At 37.8% G+C, this 17703-nt stretch overlaps 1 protein-coding gene across 3 annotated transcripts in view; it reads right to left on the bottom strand.

Moving 5' to 3' along the window:
* LOC149775943 (uncharacterized) overlaps positions 1 to 17703 on the bottom strand; it is a 151727-nt gene that overhangs the window by 67280 nt on the left and 66744 nt on the right. Inside the window, exon 1 of one of the 3 annotated variants that reach the window (XM_089941053.1) lies at positions 7080 to 7324. The exons of 1 other annotated variant lie outside the window; for it this stretch is intronic. In XM_089941053.1, the coding sequence (XP_089797179.1) occupies positions 7080 to 7143 (64 nt within the window). In that variant the 5' untranslated portion in view covers positions 7144 to 7324. Of the gene's footprint in view, positions 1 to 7079; positions 7325 to 17703 lie in introns of those variants that run through there. One more of the 3 variants, XM_089941051.1, reaches the window with a different exon arrangement.

The following is a 17703-nucleotide window of genomic DNA, read 5'->3' on the forward strand; positions in this document are numbered from 1 at the left end:
ATTGGCTTCCGTGTTAGCCATTTCTGTCATTCCAAACGTTTTAGGCATTCGACTCAAAGGCATGGCCAAATAGCTCATCGAATCTTTAAACTGTACTTGTCCCACTTGCATGAAAATGATTTTGGCTCCGTTCAAAGTCACTTTAGGACGCTCGGTGCCTTGTTCCGTATAGTATCTGAGAAGAAACTGTTCATCGTATCCGGATAAATTGTGAGCCATCACCGTGGCATGACGATGACAATCTCCGTAACGTTCGATGTCCTCTTGGCTCCACGTCTTGTCGACGGGGTCTAAGACCCATTGGGCAAAATCGGCTAGCGTGTTCGGTCCCCGAAAGATTTTTTCACGCCCTCCAGGAATCTTGCTGCAGTGAGGGCAATGACTGAAGATAGGTTCTTGAATGCACTTCTCGCACGCTCGATGAGCCACGCAGAAATTAGGAATGTGAATGCCGGTTTATTGCATGCATTCGAAATCGAAAAAGATGAAATTGCCTTTCTTCTTGTGACCGTCCTCTTTCTCTGGTGGGGGTTGGTATTTTTGCACGTAACATTGGTGTTCCAAGTCCACGATGTGGTGACAAATGTGACATTTTTTCTTTCCTCGACATACGTGTGCCTTGGCAGCATTGGTACATATGACTTGTTCACACGTAGGGCACAATCTCAGGAGTTGACAAGCACATTTCTTCTGTGAACCTTGCGTTTTCAGATGTTGTTGGTAACAGGTAGGGCTGACAAACGTGCGCAGACAAGTCGAACAAGGCACTGGTTCTTCGCTCAGACAGGGTGAAGAGGCCAAACATCCTGAGCATTTCAATCCACAATGCTTGTGCTGCTCTCGATTATTATAACCATGGTCACATTTCTCACAGTAATAACCGTATCCCAGGAATCCGGTGATACTGGTAATGGTATCGAAATGGTCATCGTGATGATAAACATGAATGTATTTTGCGTCCTTAAAGTCTTGGCCTCGAAACAACAGAGGTCCGCGCACTTCTTGAGGGTGCACTTTCAAGGTGTATCGTGGAGCTAGGGCATCTTGCAATTTTTGCATCTCAGGAATGCCACAGGGTGTGTCTTTGGACAGTCCGGCTTGTTGTAACAGGAGTTCTGCTTCATGTCGTTGTTTGGCTCGATCGGATCGTTGAATAGTTTTCCAGGTTCTTTTCCATTCTACCGTGTCGTTCTTGTTGACATAGGTTCGTCCCACCACGATGGCACGGGCTAAACACATCTGGTCATGAGGGTTGTGAATTTGGAAAAGGCTACGCTTAATGCTGCGAAGGTCGTTCACCAATAACATCTTTTTGCGTCCGGTCCTTTGAGGAGGAGAGACGTGGGTCATGTCCAATGTGGCTTTTCCATCGGTGATGTCAAACTGGTCATTAGATTGTTGCACGTGTTGAATCTTGTCCATGACTTTGGAAGCGGTCAATTCTGCAGGGGTGCTAAACTCGATCCAAACAGGGGATTTCAAACCGTCGTGTTGTATGGAAAGTCTCAAGCGATCGTCTTCTTTGGGTTGACATTGTTGCTTGAGTGCAGTGAGCAAAGAATCCCACACCTCAGTGATGAACCCTTCTGCTTTCTCTAACGGCACTTCAGCCTTGAAATCTTTAAACTTCACTGTGTATTTGTAAGCCGTGGTTCTAAATTTTCTAGAGGAGCGCTTTTCCGTCTCTCGAATGGAATAGTACTTTTCAGGGTTGACTAAGGGTGGTGAACTTGGTTTAGAGGGTTCTGATTCTGGTTCACTCATGTTCTCTTCAAAATCACTGGCATGAATTTGTGCCAAGATTTCAGCCCTGGTACGAGGCGATAGATCACGTTTCTGCCTCTTACTTTCTTCTTCTTTCTTCTCGAATGAATTAGATCGTTTCATCTTGAAAGCAAAAAGTCAAATGACTCAAGTTCAAACACCATGAGCTACTTTATAGTCATAGCAGACCAGCGTATATAAAAGGGTGTGTGTCTTGTCCTTTCACTATTCATTTCACTCTCAAGTCGAGCACAACGATGGAAGAGACTAACCAGATGGAACGTTTCGTCAGAGCTTTGCGAGGGGTCATTAGAAAATTCTCTTCAGACCAGCCGACGGACTACTCTCCTTCCTTTCGAGATAAAAGTCAAGATACTTGCTATATCTGTCAGAAGAAAGGGCATTGGTCTTAAGAGTGTCCAGACCGTCAAAAAAGAACAAAAACAGGGACTAAAAAAGACAAAAGTCAAGATACATGTTATTATTGTAAAGAAAAAGGACATTGGTCTCCAGATTGCCCAAAAAAGAAACAAGAGGAGTCAGAAGAAAAGAAGGATTCTTCAGAAGAAGAGAGGGATTCTTCGGAAGAAGAGAGGGATTCTTCAGAGGAAGAAGAGGAAGAAAGAAGGCAATTCTATTTACAACAGGCAAAGAAACAGGAGAAGAAGAAAAGAAGAAGGGAAGAAAATGAGGAAAAGACGGTGAAGAAATTGAAAAAACAGAGAGACTAAACAAGGAGAAAGAAGAAGTCAATGAACTTTTATTTAAGTGTTGTGTTGTGAATTGTGAATTGGATTGTAAAAATTGGATAAAAGAATAGATTAATGATATAAGGTAAGTGTCTTTGAGTTTTGATTTTAAAATAAGAACGTACACTCACGCACTCATACATAGACAGGTACTATAAGGGTAAAATGGGTGGGTTTTTTTTTTTTTTGAGTTATTGGCAAATTGAAATTGTATTTCTTTTCGAGAAATGTGGGTGGCCCTGAAAAGGGCCTTTTTTATTTCGGTGTAGGGGTGAGTTTAAGCAATCAACTTTAACTGCCTTATGCCTTTGCCACGGCCAAGGCCTACTTCTGGACTGCGTAATGTTGATGATGATGATAATGATTGGGTTGAAATCACTAAGGGTGGTACGGTAGGCTTAGTCACAGGGTTGACGTGTTTAGCTCGGGAAGGTCGTATTCTCTTCGGTCGTGATAAAGAAGTCTGATACATTTGTTTCAGACTTCTTAACTCCGCTAAAATGTCCAACAGTACCGTGACCGTTTGATTTTCACCCTCTTGTTTCTTTGCTGCTACTTCTTCTTGCTGTTGTTGCTGTTGTCTTTTTCTTACCTCTTCTTCTTGCTGCTGTTGCTATAGGAGAAAAGCCTGTTCCGCTTCCTTTTGTCGTTGTATAAATTTCTCCAATTCTTCTTTCTGTCTCTGTCTAAAATTCTCCACTTGCGGTAATGAAGAAGGTAACGAAGGTTCCGGAACAAATTCTTGCGAGGAGAGAAAATCCACAAAATCCCAATTCACCTCTTCTGAAAGTAAGTCCGGGTTCCCTTGGGCGGTCTCCCCTGTTGGTGCAGCCCAATGGATCGTTTTCTGAGTTTCCGTCATGTTGAATCACTGTCGCATAGATTGACTGCACACAAGCGCTAGCGAATCTATATAGACCAACAGACGTCACAGACTGCTCTCTTCGGAGTGGATGCGGGCTGACTGAATTTTGTAACGCGTGTTCGGATTGGTGAATGAACTCAATCCGTTTCAATCCTTCCTGTACCTATAAATAAGCGCAGTTCACTGCATTGATTCACCTGTTCTCGGCGCCTCAACATGTGGACCGATGTGCACTCTTCAACGCTTGTGTCAACGATGATGTTCAGGACGGACATGCTCATGTACGTCCGATCCAAGTGGACCGTTGTCCACAGGACCACCAGCAGTTTGTGGATACGAAGAGTCTACATAGAGAGACAAGGTTGCCTCAAGAGGACTCTGTTGTATGGCCCTGCTGTAAGACGCAGCTTGAGGACAAGAAGATGCCACAGATGCCCTTTATGTTAAGGGCATATTAACATAAACCCAAAGGCCCTTTTCAGGGCCAGCCATATTTCTCGAAAAGAGATAGCCTTTCAATTGCCTACCCCTTTTTTTAAATTTAAATTTAAAAAAAAAAAAATCCCATGTTCAATTCCCTTGTCGCTAAACAGTCCCACAATTTTTCTTCATATTCAATTCCCTTGTCGCTCAACAGTCCCACGATTTATTCCCATGTTAATTTCCCTTGTCGCTATATGTTCCCACGATTTTTCTCCATGTTAAATTTCCATTGTCGCTATATTTTCCCAAGGGTGTTTTTAATGCTAATTCCCATTGTCGCTATACTATCCCTATTCACTACTATGATGCATATTTACCCATAATGAAAAAGAAAGAAACAGTTTTATCATTTCTGGAACCTCTTTCGGCCAGTTCAGCGTCTGTCCCGCCGAGGGACTCTCGTTTTTATGCTAATTTCCACCTTTAACGCTATGTTTTCATTTCTCAAGGTACAGCTTTTTTTATCTACAATAAAGTGGGTAGGTCTAACATGTGGACATTGACATTTTTAATACACAATTTGAACAATGTTGTTCCTCCAGAGTAAGGATGCTAGGGCAGATGATGAAGAATATTATTCACCGCATGTTCTCACTAGCTTCCATAAATTGATAGATTCAATTAATATATATGTATGTTTAGCCTCAGTTGTAACTTATTTGTATAAACTCTAATTCATTAAGCTCTAACAATATCATATTTCATGCGTTTCAATTATTGAGATATACTTACTCCCCCCCCCGCCCCCGTTCTCAGTGCGGTCAATATTTACCTGGTAAAATGGTGGTGCGTCATTTAAAGACTATATATATATATATATATATATATATATATATATGATTAAATGCTTTAATAAAATGCTCTTTCTATGTGCACTGGAAAACTGAGATTTCTATTTTATTTATTTATCTATTTATTTATTGTTTGTTTATTGGTTTGTCTGTTTGTTTGTTTGTTTGTTTATTTGTTTGACTGTTTGTTTGTTTGTTCATTTGTTTCGTAGTTTGTTGATGATCTTATTGGTTTTGAATTGGAGAACCTATTTATTCCCACCTAGTGTTATTCTAATATAACACAAGATCAAAAATGTATACAAAAGTCTTTTATACACCAGCAAGTGCACGAATAGTGTTTCGCTATAAACCTATATATATTAAAAATCTCGTTTGGTAGAATATAGACAAACATGGACATTTTAAACGTATTATTTCCCTTTTGAGTCCATTTCGTGCCCCAATGGTACCTAACGCATAATGTTAATTCCACTTAACACCCAGTGCCTCTTCTTACTACTGCAATGATTAAAAGTGTTTTATATCAACAATCAACACATTAAAATCTCCAGGAAGTAAAACCACCGTACATGTACAAAACAAACACTTAACAGAAAACCTAAGAAAAAATCATGGAATCATACATGTTAGAATCACTAGGCGCAATTTACAAAAATGAGATATGACAATTCAGAGCTATGCAAAATAATAGACGAGTGGGGTTTTTCGTGTGTTTATCACAGAGCCAACCAATATGTTCTGACCTAATTCTAAGTTGTGAACAAAGGACAAAAACACAGCGTGGCGAGGGACCATCCGGATCTGCAGGATTTAATGAAGAAATTATATTCAGGTAGCTTTGTTATCATCATACGCTTGCGAGAGAGAGAGAGAGAGAGAGAGAGAGAGAGAGAGAGAGAGCTTTAGTTGTGGTGGGGTTTAACGCCACTCTTCTACACACGATTGGCAATACATGGCGGCCACCATTAATGTTCGAAATTATCTTCAGTCAGCTAACATTTCAAGTAGAAAAGAACATGTCAGGCTCTGAATTTAGCACGTGATGGTGAACTGGGCAACCTCAATCTGCCCTACACAGTGGAGAGAGAGAGAGAGAGAGAGAGAGAGAGAGAGAAAATTAACGTTGATTTATCATAATCACGTGCTTCCGGTTTCATTGAGAACGACATTCTCTTGCTAGTCCACACATTTTGTATGTGTTTCATGTACAATGTTAGCTAATTTTAACATTTTCCCTGATTCTGAGCAAATATTATGGTTTAATTTCTATTTTAATATTAATGATAATAATAATAACTTCATAGGGAGCTTGATCTAAACGTTAAGTTTCAAGCGCTTTACAACATCAAGTATACCGCTCCGGTGGCCATGGTTAGAGCGTCAGCCTCGGATGCGGGAGGTCGTGGATTCGATCCCCGGTCGAGTCATACCAAGGACTTACAAAAATGGTACTAACAGCTGCCTCGCTTGACGCTCAGCCTGGTATCAGGATAATGTGACTGGGTATGACATAATGCTACGTGTCTGCAGCATGATGCCCCAGTGCTAGACATCACTATAAGCTGCCACACTGCAGACATCGTACACACAACAAGTAAGCAAGTAGGAGCATAGAAAAGTTTGCCTAGAAACAACTAAAATGCATATGCAAATGTCACAACACTATTAACATAAATGATTATTGCACAAAATAACAACATGAAACGGGTTTACACAAAATAAAATAACATAAAACCACAAAAGATTTTTTTATTTCAATTGCAGGAAATCCTCTAAAGTTCCTATTCCACTTTGAATATATGTTATCCTAAAATATGCATAGAAACTTGCAAACTAAATGCTATGCTAATCAGAATTAATGGAATAAATTCTTCTTCCATTTATCCTCCGTCAGTTCTTTATTTCTCTTCCTCTCTGTCACACACACACATATCTCTCTCTCTCTCTCTCTCTCTCTCTCTCTCTCTCTCTCTCTCTATATATATATATATATATATATATATATATATATATATATATATATATATATATATATATATCGTTCCTGTACACAACATTCTGGGTTCGAGTCTCGGATTCGGCCAATGTGGGTATGTGAGAAAGCTTGCCAGTAGCTTCTCGTGGTTCGGTGGTTCTTTCCGGGGTTTTCCCGGGTTCTTCCTCCACGATTAATACTGGCCGCCATGTATAGCCTATTGTGTATGGAAAAATGACGTTAAACCCTACAACAACAACAACAACAATACAACATTTAATGAAGTTTTATAGTGTTTTGTTTATTTTTACCTGTAACACGTATCTGCAGCGATAACTACGGATATTAAAATCTCACAGGTAAACTGTAAACATAAGTATGAAAAACAATATCATCGAAGTTTCAGTTCCAAATTCATCTGTAAAGATATTAATCTAAAATCGACTTACCAACAAAAACGATCCACATACAGTTCTCCATGATATTTAGAAATGATTTGTGTTGAGACACCATTTATTCCGTGTGCTGGTAAAAACTATATTCCAAGCTGTGTCAGTTGTTGTTTGTCAAACAAGTACTACGTATACACGCAGGAAGTAAGCAAGTTCAAGGCTATGAGTGCAATCCCAATTCCACACCTTTCTTTAGAACAGGCTAAGCTACATACGTTTAGATGATAGTACGTGATTTGTACTGGTACTGCCTTTACAAACAGAGCTTTTTAAATGAATTTAACATTTGTTGTCCTGACCATTAGTTCGCTAATCTGCTGGAGGTGTTTCCTTTAATTAGCACCAAAGATCTACATATTGTTTCACAATGAATCAACAACTTTTACACGTCTCGTTTCAAGCACGACGAAGACACTTGAAGTAAGGTCTGTCAAATAGTGACCAGCTATTTCATCCAAGAAGGATTCGTTTGGATTGCACTAGTGAGCTGTTCTCACACACGCTAATACATCAATTGTGATTGTATTAGATCTCACACACATTCATACATCAATTGTGATTGTATTAGATCTCACATACGTTCATACATCAATTGTGATTGTATATAGATTTAGCCGAGGATCTCTAGACTGTATAACAAATTTCTTTTTGATATTATTTACTTTATAAGCCATTATTTACATTGTGCAAATTTAAATTTGTCCAGTATTTCGTTCATGTATTCATCCAAATTTTGGATAGGTTGCACCTTTCTATTATGGTTAACTCACACATAGTACATGTAGAACAAGGTGGGAAAATCAAACCATACTTTCCCACAGCAATAAACGAAACTGAGCAAGATAGGATTATGCTTGCATATAGGTCGCCTGGTTGCCAAGTACTGGACTTACCTAGCTTTACGGAAAGCGAGAGACCGCGACTAGCAGAAGTATTACAACACTTGGTAGCAAGAGGGACAAAACCAGCGATATAATGGGCCTGCAAAATGGAGGCAGAGGGCTCTTCCTCCTATTTTCCAAGAGTGAAGTCCCCGTATACGCGAATAACCAATCCATTAAATTAAGAGGGAAACCAATAAAGATGTACGCTCCACCACCACTTGTTAAGCCACTAGGATAAAAACTGACGGAAGTTTACTTATCGGGACTACCACTGGACGTTTTGACGAAAGAACTCCAAATAAAAGTAAAGAAAAAATATGGAGTAAAGGTACTGAAATCCAATATGGCTGCCTACTGGGGATTCACCTTAGTATTTATAGGGGTGAGGATAATGAGTGTCTCACCGGAAGATGCCAAGACGATTCCACCATTTTAATACGTTCTGGGTTTCATGTTAAACTCCTGGTATAGAGGTTACCAACATCATCGAACATGTAACCGATTAGGAGCAACAGGCCATCTTCCTCGTGAATGCCAATACCAGATGCAGCAACACACATCACCCAAAACTGTTGCTGCAGTAGCCACCACAATCGATGCAGACAAAGAGCATGCACTGCAAAGAGTCCCGGAACCCGTAGAAGATTAAGGAAAAAATAAAAAGACGGAAGAGGAAAAAGTCGCCAACACACCTTGACTTACAATTGTAAGATATAGAAGACAGTTGCGATAGAACCACTCCAGACCAATCAGCTAAGTGGGAGTCTGTGGATCAAAGCAAGAAAGCCAGACAAAGAGCCAGGAAATTACAACAAAAGGAAAAGGGGAAAGAAACAATCCTGGTGGAGACAAAATCCTGCTCCGTATTTTATATTGGTCGAACCATATTTTGGAGAGAGTAATCCATAACAAACAGACAACATCCTAGTATGCGAAAGTGTGCAAGCAGGGCCTGCCAATGAGAAACCAACCAGAATGTCGATGAAAGTGTGAAGGCAAGCCCTACCAATGAGAAACCAACAACAACGTCAGCGAAAGTGTGCAGGCAAGCCCTAACAATGAGAAACCAACCATAACGTCAATAGAAGATAACATCCTAGTCAGAGAAAGTGTGCAGCAAGCCCTGCCAATGAGAAACCAACCAAAACGTCAATAGAAGACAAGATCTTAGCATGTGTAAGTGTGCAGGCAAGCTCTACCAATGAGAAACCAACCACAACATCAATAAAAGACAACATCCTAGCTTGAGAAAGTATGAAGGCAAGCCCTACCAATGCAAAACCAACCACAACGTCAATAGAAGAGGCAACAAACCTTGAAGATACAACAGAATCACCATTTAATCTCACTGATTCGAAAAAGGGAGATAATACCAAAGACCAAAAAGACAAAATATGTGGCATCAATGCATCAGATCCCAAAGAACCATCCAAAAGTAAAAAGAATGCATCTACACCTAGAACACGTACGGAAGTGGAAGTAGTAGCATTTATACGTAAACACAGATCCCCAGACAAGAAGGTCCTAGAAATGATAGAATCTCGTGTAGAGACAAAAGAACAGAAATCCGCAAGACGACGCACCGTATCCCTAGCAAGAGATGACAAAAACAGAATCATACGCATTGAAGAATAAAGGGTGAAGAAAACTGCTAACTACTAAAAATCTATATACAGAAATATATACGTTTCATACATTTTATCTTTTTAACACCGTTATATAGTTTACTACTCTTGACTTAGCCAAGAGAGAGTGAATAAACCTACAAATCATGACTGTGAATATCAACGGTATTACTAATCAAATTAACAAAATTATTGCATAATCTAAACACTTTGACATAATTTTAATACAAGAAACGCACAGAGCAGGATACCCCCATAAAAACATTTTATAACTATTGCAAAACATATTCAGCTTTATAGAAACTGATAATTTAATAGATGCCTTTAGACATTCTACATAACCGTTCCAGTGGCCTAGTGGTTAGACTGTCCGCCTCGGATGCGGGGTATCGTGAGTTCGATGCCAGGCTGAGTCATACCAAAGACTTTAAAAAATGGTACTAACAGCTGCCTCGCTTGGCGCTCAGCATTAAGAGGTTAGTGTTATGACTGGTCAGGGTAATGTGACTGGGTGGAACATGTCTGGTGCATGATGCCCCAGTGCTAGACATCACTATAAACTGCGATATGACTGAAAAATTGTTAAAGCTACCTTAAAAGTCCAAATCACGCATACACATAATTGGCACAGAGTCTACATGGCGGTACGTTTCTTATAAGATGTCTCTTAAAGGCGACCTCACTTGCTATCTATTTATCGTGCAGGTATAAGAACAGCCTGCTTTGTATGGAGGCCGATCCCATACCTACCCAAATTCTTCTAATGACTGCCCAGTTCAGATTTGGTTGACATTATTCTTTTTCATGTTTATCTTTAGATAATGTTTCAATTAAAAAAATTATATATATATATATATATATATATATATATATATATATATATATATATATATATATATATATATATATATATATATATATAATTAATATTTCCCCTATTTCCGTCTTATCTCTAAATGTGCAGAATAAATCTTGTTTTCCTACAACATTCCGTAGGGTCCAGGAGCTTAGTTAATGTATTATTTTTTAAAGCGGCATAGGTATCCATAAAAGTATATAAAAATTGATTCCCATGGAATATTAGGTGCACTGTTTAGATGTTTAATCCTGCTCAGAATATGTACTTTTTGTTTAATAATTAAGTTTGGAATGCTTAGCCCTCCTTTCTCTTTGGGTCTATATATAAAGTTTCCCTTTAAGCAATGAATCTTGTTGTTCCAAATAAAGCTCAGTATATTCCTTTCTATGACATTTACCATGGCTTCGGTGACTTGTACTGTATTCATTATATAGTTAAACTGGTTGTACATGCAGGTGTTTGCAACCTGTATTCGGTCTATTAAGTTCATCGTTGTGTGCGACCAAGTTGCAGTCTGCTCATCTATCTTAATTAGTAACTCACGATAGTACAAGTGAGTATAGTTTCCCCATATATTGTTCCTAACGCTTTTACATGGTCTTTAATTAAATTAGAGATAACCAGGAGGATTACCTCTCCAGTTTCCTTTCAATAAAAGTTCTGTTTTGTCATGATTAATTGCTAAACCAGAGGCTTTTCCAAATTGTGCAAATTTATATTGCAGGTGTTTCAAGGATAATTCATATCTGGTAAAGTTTGTTCAATCATCTGCATGTAACATAGTTTTAAATTATTTCTTTTCAAATTCGTCATTACAATTCCCAGTATATCCGTATTTTTATTATTTTTTTATATTCAAAGATTATATTACTATAACGTATAGCAGCATCGACAGCAGCAACCCTGTGTTACCGGTTCTTATACATTGCTTTGATCTAATTAACTATATTTGATCCAAATTCACAAGTTTCTAAAGTTTAAAAAATGAAATCATGTTCTATTCGATCGAATGCTTTTTGCACAGTACCGGTTTGAGTTGGCCTAAGCAACAGTGACAGCGTTTATGTTTACTTTCAAGTTCCACATCACAATTAAACATCACATTGTTGCGATATTTTTGTGAAAAGAAGATTACTGGATGCAGAAATATACATATTTACTGTAATGTATTTGTGACCGGATATTTGCTGTATTTGATTTATAACATTAGATTGTACATAAGAAGTAAACAAATCTCTTTATGAGTCGGACTTGTATCACATATTTACCGCGTAAATACGCTGGGGTTGGATAAAGTTCTTTCAGTTGGAAGGGGTGTCTTGTTTATTTCTACATTGTTCTGTGAACAATGGTGAGTTTATTTACTTCAGTAAGTTCACATTTAAACCAAGCTTGTATATAGGGTTGATTTCATGCTACAGATATACCGCCCATCTATTCCCACCCCCACACTCTTTATCATCTAAGCAATACCGGTAGTTTTACTTGTTACTGTTCTTGTCTTGGGGTTTTTGCCATATTTCATGTTATGATATATTATACATGACATAGCAAATTCATGTGGGGGTAAATTGGCAAAATTGAAACAGACGAGACCATTTTATTTCCAATTCCCTTTTTTGAGTCGAATGAAAAAAATGGTGGCCCAAAATGTTTAATGAAAACAAAAAATTCCAGAAGGCGGGGTTGAAAAAAGTTTCCCACGATCGCAGTCAATCAGTAAAGAGATTACTACACAATATTTCATAGGCTTATTTTGACCAATCAGAATCGCATAAAGTGATATGTTCACATGTATAACATAACCAAATATGAAACTGCACACACTGTAGACAAAGTGTACCGACTATGTGATATATATATATATATATATATATATATATATATATATATATATATATATATATATATATAGAACCATAACCACAGCGTCAAACAAACTGTTGCGTCACGAATTCATTCCTAAAATGATGATATTTTCTGAACTTTATACCCACCCAGCTGGATTTTTGCGATCGATAGTGCCATGTATATGTCTTCACCGTGAAGATATCAGCAACAAAAGCAGACGCTGTAATTGTTGCAAAGAAATATCTTTTTAATTTCCTAATCAATGAACTGAAAAAGAAATAGATTTTAAAGCAATGTTTAATCCCTAATAAGGCATGTGACATATTTCTAAGTATACCAATGTATAGCAAAAGCGAAATCTGAGCCCGCATTAATTCGGCGTGCGTTAACAAAACAAACATGCTTATATTGTTATGGATAACAAAAACAGGATCATTATGATATAAGAATATATTGTGTAAGCAACTAAATAACATTAAATTGATGGATTATGTAGGGTACACACGATATGGGAAAAGAAGCATTTGTATGAGATAAATGGGACAATACACTGTTGTTTTTTTGCACGCACTAGATAACGGTATAGTGATTGAATTGGAAGAGGACATTGTACTAATAATAGCGATAAAATCGATGAAATAGAAAGAACATTATCTACCTCGCCTATACGCACACTGCACGTGGAAATATGGACGTGTCATAGAATACAGGCCGGCGTCTTGGTCGCGTTCGTTTTAGACAAGGGCCCATGATTTAAAGTCATATTATATAATCCGATAACTATCAAAGTAACCATAAAGAATGACCGTATTTGATAAGTAATATTAATGGCTTAACGTTATAAGTGAACGTGAATGTTGCCTTTATATATAAGTCATCAAGTTTCTACAATGGATTGCACGGTGTGTCGTTAAGCCTAGTGTTGTTGTTGTTGTTGCTGTAGGGTTTAACGCCATTTTCAGCACACGATAGGCTATACATGGCATCCAGTATTAATGGTGGAGGAAGAACCCGGGAAAACCCCAGAAAGAACCACCGACCCACGAGAAGCTACTGGCAAGCTTTCTCACATACCCACATTAGCCGAATCCGAGACTCGAACCCACGCAGACAGAGGAGTTAAGCCTCGTGAAAGAAATGTATTAAGAATTTTATGTATAAATGTGTGTGTAAATTGTGGCAGTGCTTTAATCACATTTTACTTAAATGTTTAAAATATTTATGACTTTATACTTCTTTGTGACATTTCATGAACTTGAGTAACTCAGTTTTGATTGTATATAGTCGATTGCAAAGACTTTGAGTTCTCAAGATGGATCAATGGAAGGCGAGGATATCATGCCACGGGGGGGGGGGGGGGGGGGCAGGGGATTTTAATATTTGCATCAGAATCAATGAAGATGCATATGTACATAGATGCAACAAATATTGCTATGTCCATCACAATAAAAAAGATTTCTTTAGAAAAACCTTAATTGAGAGCTTCCAGAAAATAGAGTCCGATATATTAGATGGAATTCCAACAAGATGAATCATTTCATGGTTCAAGATCAACTAAGATCAATGCAAACTGGTATATCTCCATTCATTCTCAGATATAAGAACATGTGTTGATTTGGGGTCCACATGTGAATATGCTGGACTGTGCAATCCTTGCTGATAAGTGTCTGAGAGTCAACTTCGGAAAGTTGGTAGAGGAAAAGTACATTATAAAGGATGGGGAATTTTATTTATAGCGAATTGAGACTGACTGAAAATAACTGCTAGATTTGCAACAGAAATGATTAGCAAGGAGAAAAATACAAAATCTTAGCCACCGTATCTTCAATCAGCTAAGTTTATTTTTTATGATGACTGTATATTTGCTTTCAACAAACATTCAAGAAAAAAGGTGTTTTCTGAAAAAGATCGTGATTAGGGGGAGCAGCAGAGGGGGCGAACAGACCACTTGTCTGAAACCTAATTTGCTTAAAGTATAAGCTTCTTCCGAAATAAAAAAATAAGGTCACTACTAACCTGACCGAGAGTTGTGTTTACATACCGGAGGTCCCGCCCCCTCTGCTGCTATCAATTTATCCAAAAATTGTATCAAGTCCAATACGATATCTTGTTCTAGGATCATGTAAATTTATTATTATAAACCCGTGCTGGGTTGATTGTGCTTGCGAAAAGAAATTTCTGAATTTAATTATATCCATGTCACCGCTACTCCAAGTTTGATGAATATTTCGCAACGTGTGCGTATCAACTTCATTAAACATGACTAAAATATTACAGTTATCTCTGATCACTTCTGGTATTTGTGTGTATCGCTGAGTAACATAAACCATATCAGTGTTTTTATGTCTACCAAGCGAAAAAATTCTGACAGGATTTGATTGTTTGTCCTGGTTTGGAATCTTTACTTAATACGACAGTTTTTTCACCCTTGTGCACAGGATCATATTTGTCACGGATAATCCAATTACCTGTTTCTGTTAGCACGACAAATTTTATTCTGAAAAGATATTTGCGATTATCAATGTAGTTAATGATACTTGCTGCTCGTTCGTCATTCATCGTAGCGTCGATGACACCGTTGCGTATAATCTTGAACGTTGACCATACATGAGATGCACCATCTGTGTGAAATTCTTTCTTGGCGCCGTGAATTTTATTAATCAAACCTTTATTTTTCGGATCAACCAGATCTCGCATCGGTAGGTCGGGAGATATTCTGTCGAGATTAAATTTATGTGCGCTCCAGGGCTTGATTCGGGACAATCTATCGAACTCGCTCATATTATATTTCAAACAAGTATTTAAATAAAAAATATTATATATAATGTCTCAATGCAAATGGTTGATGATCGGTTCATTGACTCGCTGTAATAAATCCTGTAAAAACGAATTCTGCGGACAACACTTACAGAGCGTTCACCGTGGAAGCTTAGGACCAATACCGTGCCTGCGATGTGGTGTTGGATTACGAAGAAAAACATAATTATGTGCTCGTTGTGGTGGTAAGTTATACAGGGAACTTAAAAGATATTATGTTAAAAAGTTAATGACAGTGACAGAGTTATAAAATCCGAAGAGGATTATTTAAATAAGTTCTCAGACAAATTATGATTTAGACAAATGCATTATATGGAAATGAACCAAGAATTTGTCCCACATCCCCTAATCAAGAATTATGAGAAAAATTGTAATGGTGTAGTTAGAAATTGCAGGTTCAAAAAATCAGTTGGTGTTGTTAGTAATTCTGGTTATCTAAGGTTCAGCGCTGGGAATAAAATGTATCTTTGTCATCATTTCGTATTCGAATGTTTCTTTGGGGTGATTAAAGACGGTCTTGTGATCGATCATATTGACGGAGATCCTCAGAACAATTCCCTGCACAACCTTCAAACTATCACGCAAAGCCAGAATTCGGCACGAGGAGGGACTGGTCGGTTCAAGAGTATTGGAATGAGAGCGATTAAATCTGTCAATGCAGAGACCGGCGAAGAGATGATATTTCAGTCAATACGCGCGGCTGGTAAGTACTTCGGTATTCAGACGAATTCAGTACAAAGAGTCGCAGATAAAAAATACAAATCATCATTTTCATACCGGTTTGGAAACTGGATTTCGTTCTCTTATATTCCATTGGTGTTAGATACAGATAACGGAGATAACTCTGCCGCGATTGTGTAAAAGTCAATGATGGAGATAAATCATCAAATTACCTCGAATTATATTTATTAACTATTTATTTAATATTTGGGTCTGTAGTGGGCTCGTACACTACTTACCTGAAGAAGGGGGATAACTCCGTTGAGTATACTCATGTAATTGAGTTACTTCCCTTTGACCGTGTTTACGATCGTAAGCGGAAAATTGTTGTACCCTCCAACTTTAAATGAAATGGACAGTACATCTATTTCAAATTTGCGATGTATTCATGTATGTCAATTATCCATTCATTTCAAAGTACATTGGAGTTATTGGATGTAAACCGCACTTATTTAATTTTGATCTGTCTAGAGCTGGCTAACGGGAAGAATATCAGTTATTTTCCGTTGTCTTACAGGAATTGTATCAATTATCTCCCTTATATCAGTGACTGTATTTTGCACAAACAATATATTTTTTTATTAAATTCGTTCGGTTTTCCTGTTTCGCTACGATGTCTACAGTGTAGCAGTTAAAATCCGGTAATGGTCCATTTATCGATAGTCGTGTTATAGTGCTGCGATAATAACAAGTAGCCAGAACGTTTTTCCGGTACATATATTATCCCGAAAAATAAGTAACTTTTTAAATCTGACTTGTACGTTTTATCTGTATTCAGAACTGAAAGGTCTTACAGGAATAGTATCAATTATCTCTCTTATATCAGAGTGACCGTATTTAGCACAAACAATATATTTATTTTATTAAATTCGTTCGGTTTTCCTGGTTCGCTACGATGTCTGCAGTGTGGCAGTTTATAGTGATGTATATATCTTCTGCGATAGCAATTAGCCAGAACGTTTTTTAGGTACATGTATTATCCCGAAAAATAACTAACTTTTTAAATCTGACTTGTACGTTTTATCTGTGTTCAGAACTGAAAAATTAGCTATACTGAGTTCATTTGTTTAATCGAATGATTTAATATTAAGTTTGTAGCAATAAATACCCAGTACTGATTTCTTCAGTGATGGTTAACTATATAATAACTTTTAAAGCGTATACAGTCAGATTAGGACTATGGCGCAAATAGTAGCGCAGCTGACTCTCATTCTGGGGGTCTCCAGTTCGAATCTCGTAACAGACATACTGTCTACGGTATCTATGGTAGGGTTTTTCCTATATAAAAGTGGGGGCGGCAGCAGCCCATGTACATCTCACACTACGAAACCACGCAGTGTGAGTGCGTTTTAGCAACCCCGGGATTTCTCCTGGGGGGTGTACATGGCGCTGTTCGTTTCGGTTAGAAAAATTCTACGGAGATGACGCCCCCAAAATAAACAGTAGCGTGGATGCATAAGCTCTAAGTCACATGGGTACCCACCAAAAAATTTAGAAAAAATGTTTGGCTAAAAGAAACGATCATGGGATGCCGAGAAAAGACCATAAAAATAGTCTCAAACAAAGGATCCCATGGAGACACACAGGCCAGTGCAGGAAAACCCATGAATGATAACCGCTCATCATTGCTACTGTTTATTTTTATTAAATTTATTTATTCTGAAATATATATATTTTTTTATTCTGAAATATTTTTTTATTCTGAATTGTTTTTATTTGATCGATTTGAGTACCAACCACCCCATCAAAATTAACAAACTGATTGATTTGCACAATTTTAAGTACCATTTACCCCATCAGAATTGACAAACTGATTGATTTACACGATTTGAAGTTCCATTTACCCCATCAGAATTAACAAACTG

The sequence above is a fragment of the Sinohyriopsis cumingii genome, chromosome 18 (genome assembly GCF_028554795.1).
Source record: "Sinohyriopsis cumingii isolate HCF-2022 chromosome 18, ASM2855479v2, whole genome shotgun sequence".
Taxonomy (NCBI): Eukaryota; Metazoa; Mollusca; class Bivalvia; order Unionida; family Unionidae; genus Sinohyriopsis; species Sinohyriopsis cumingii.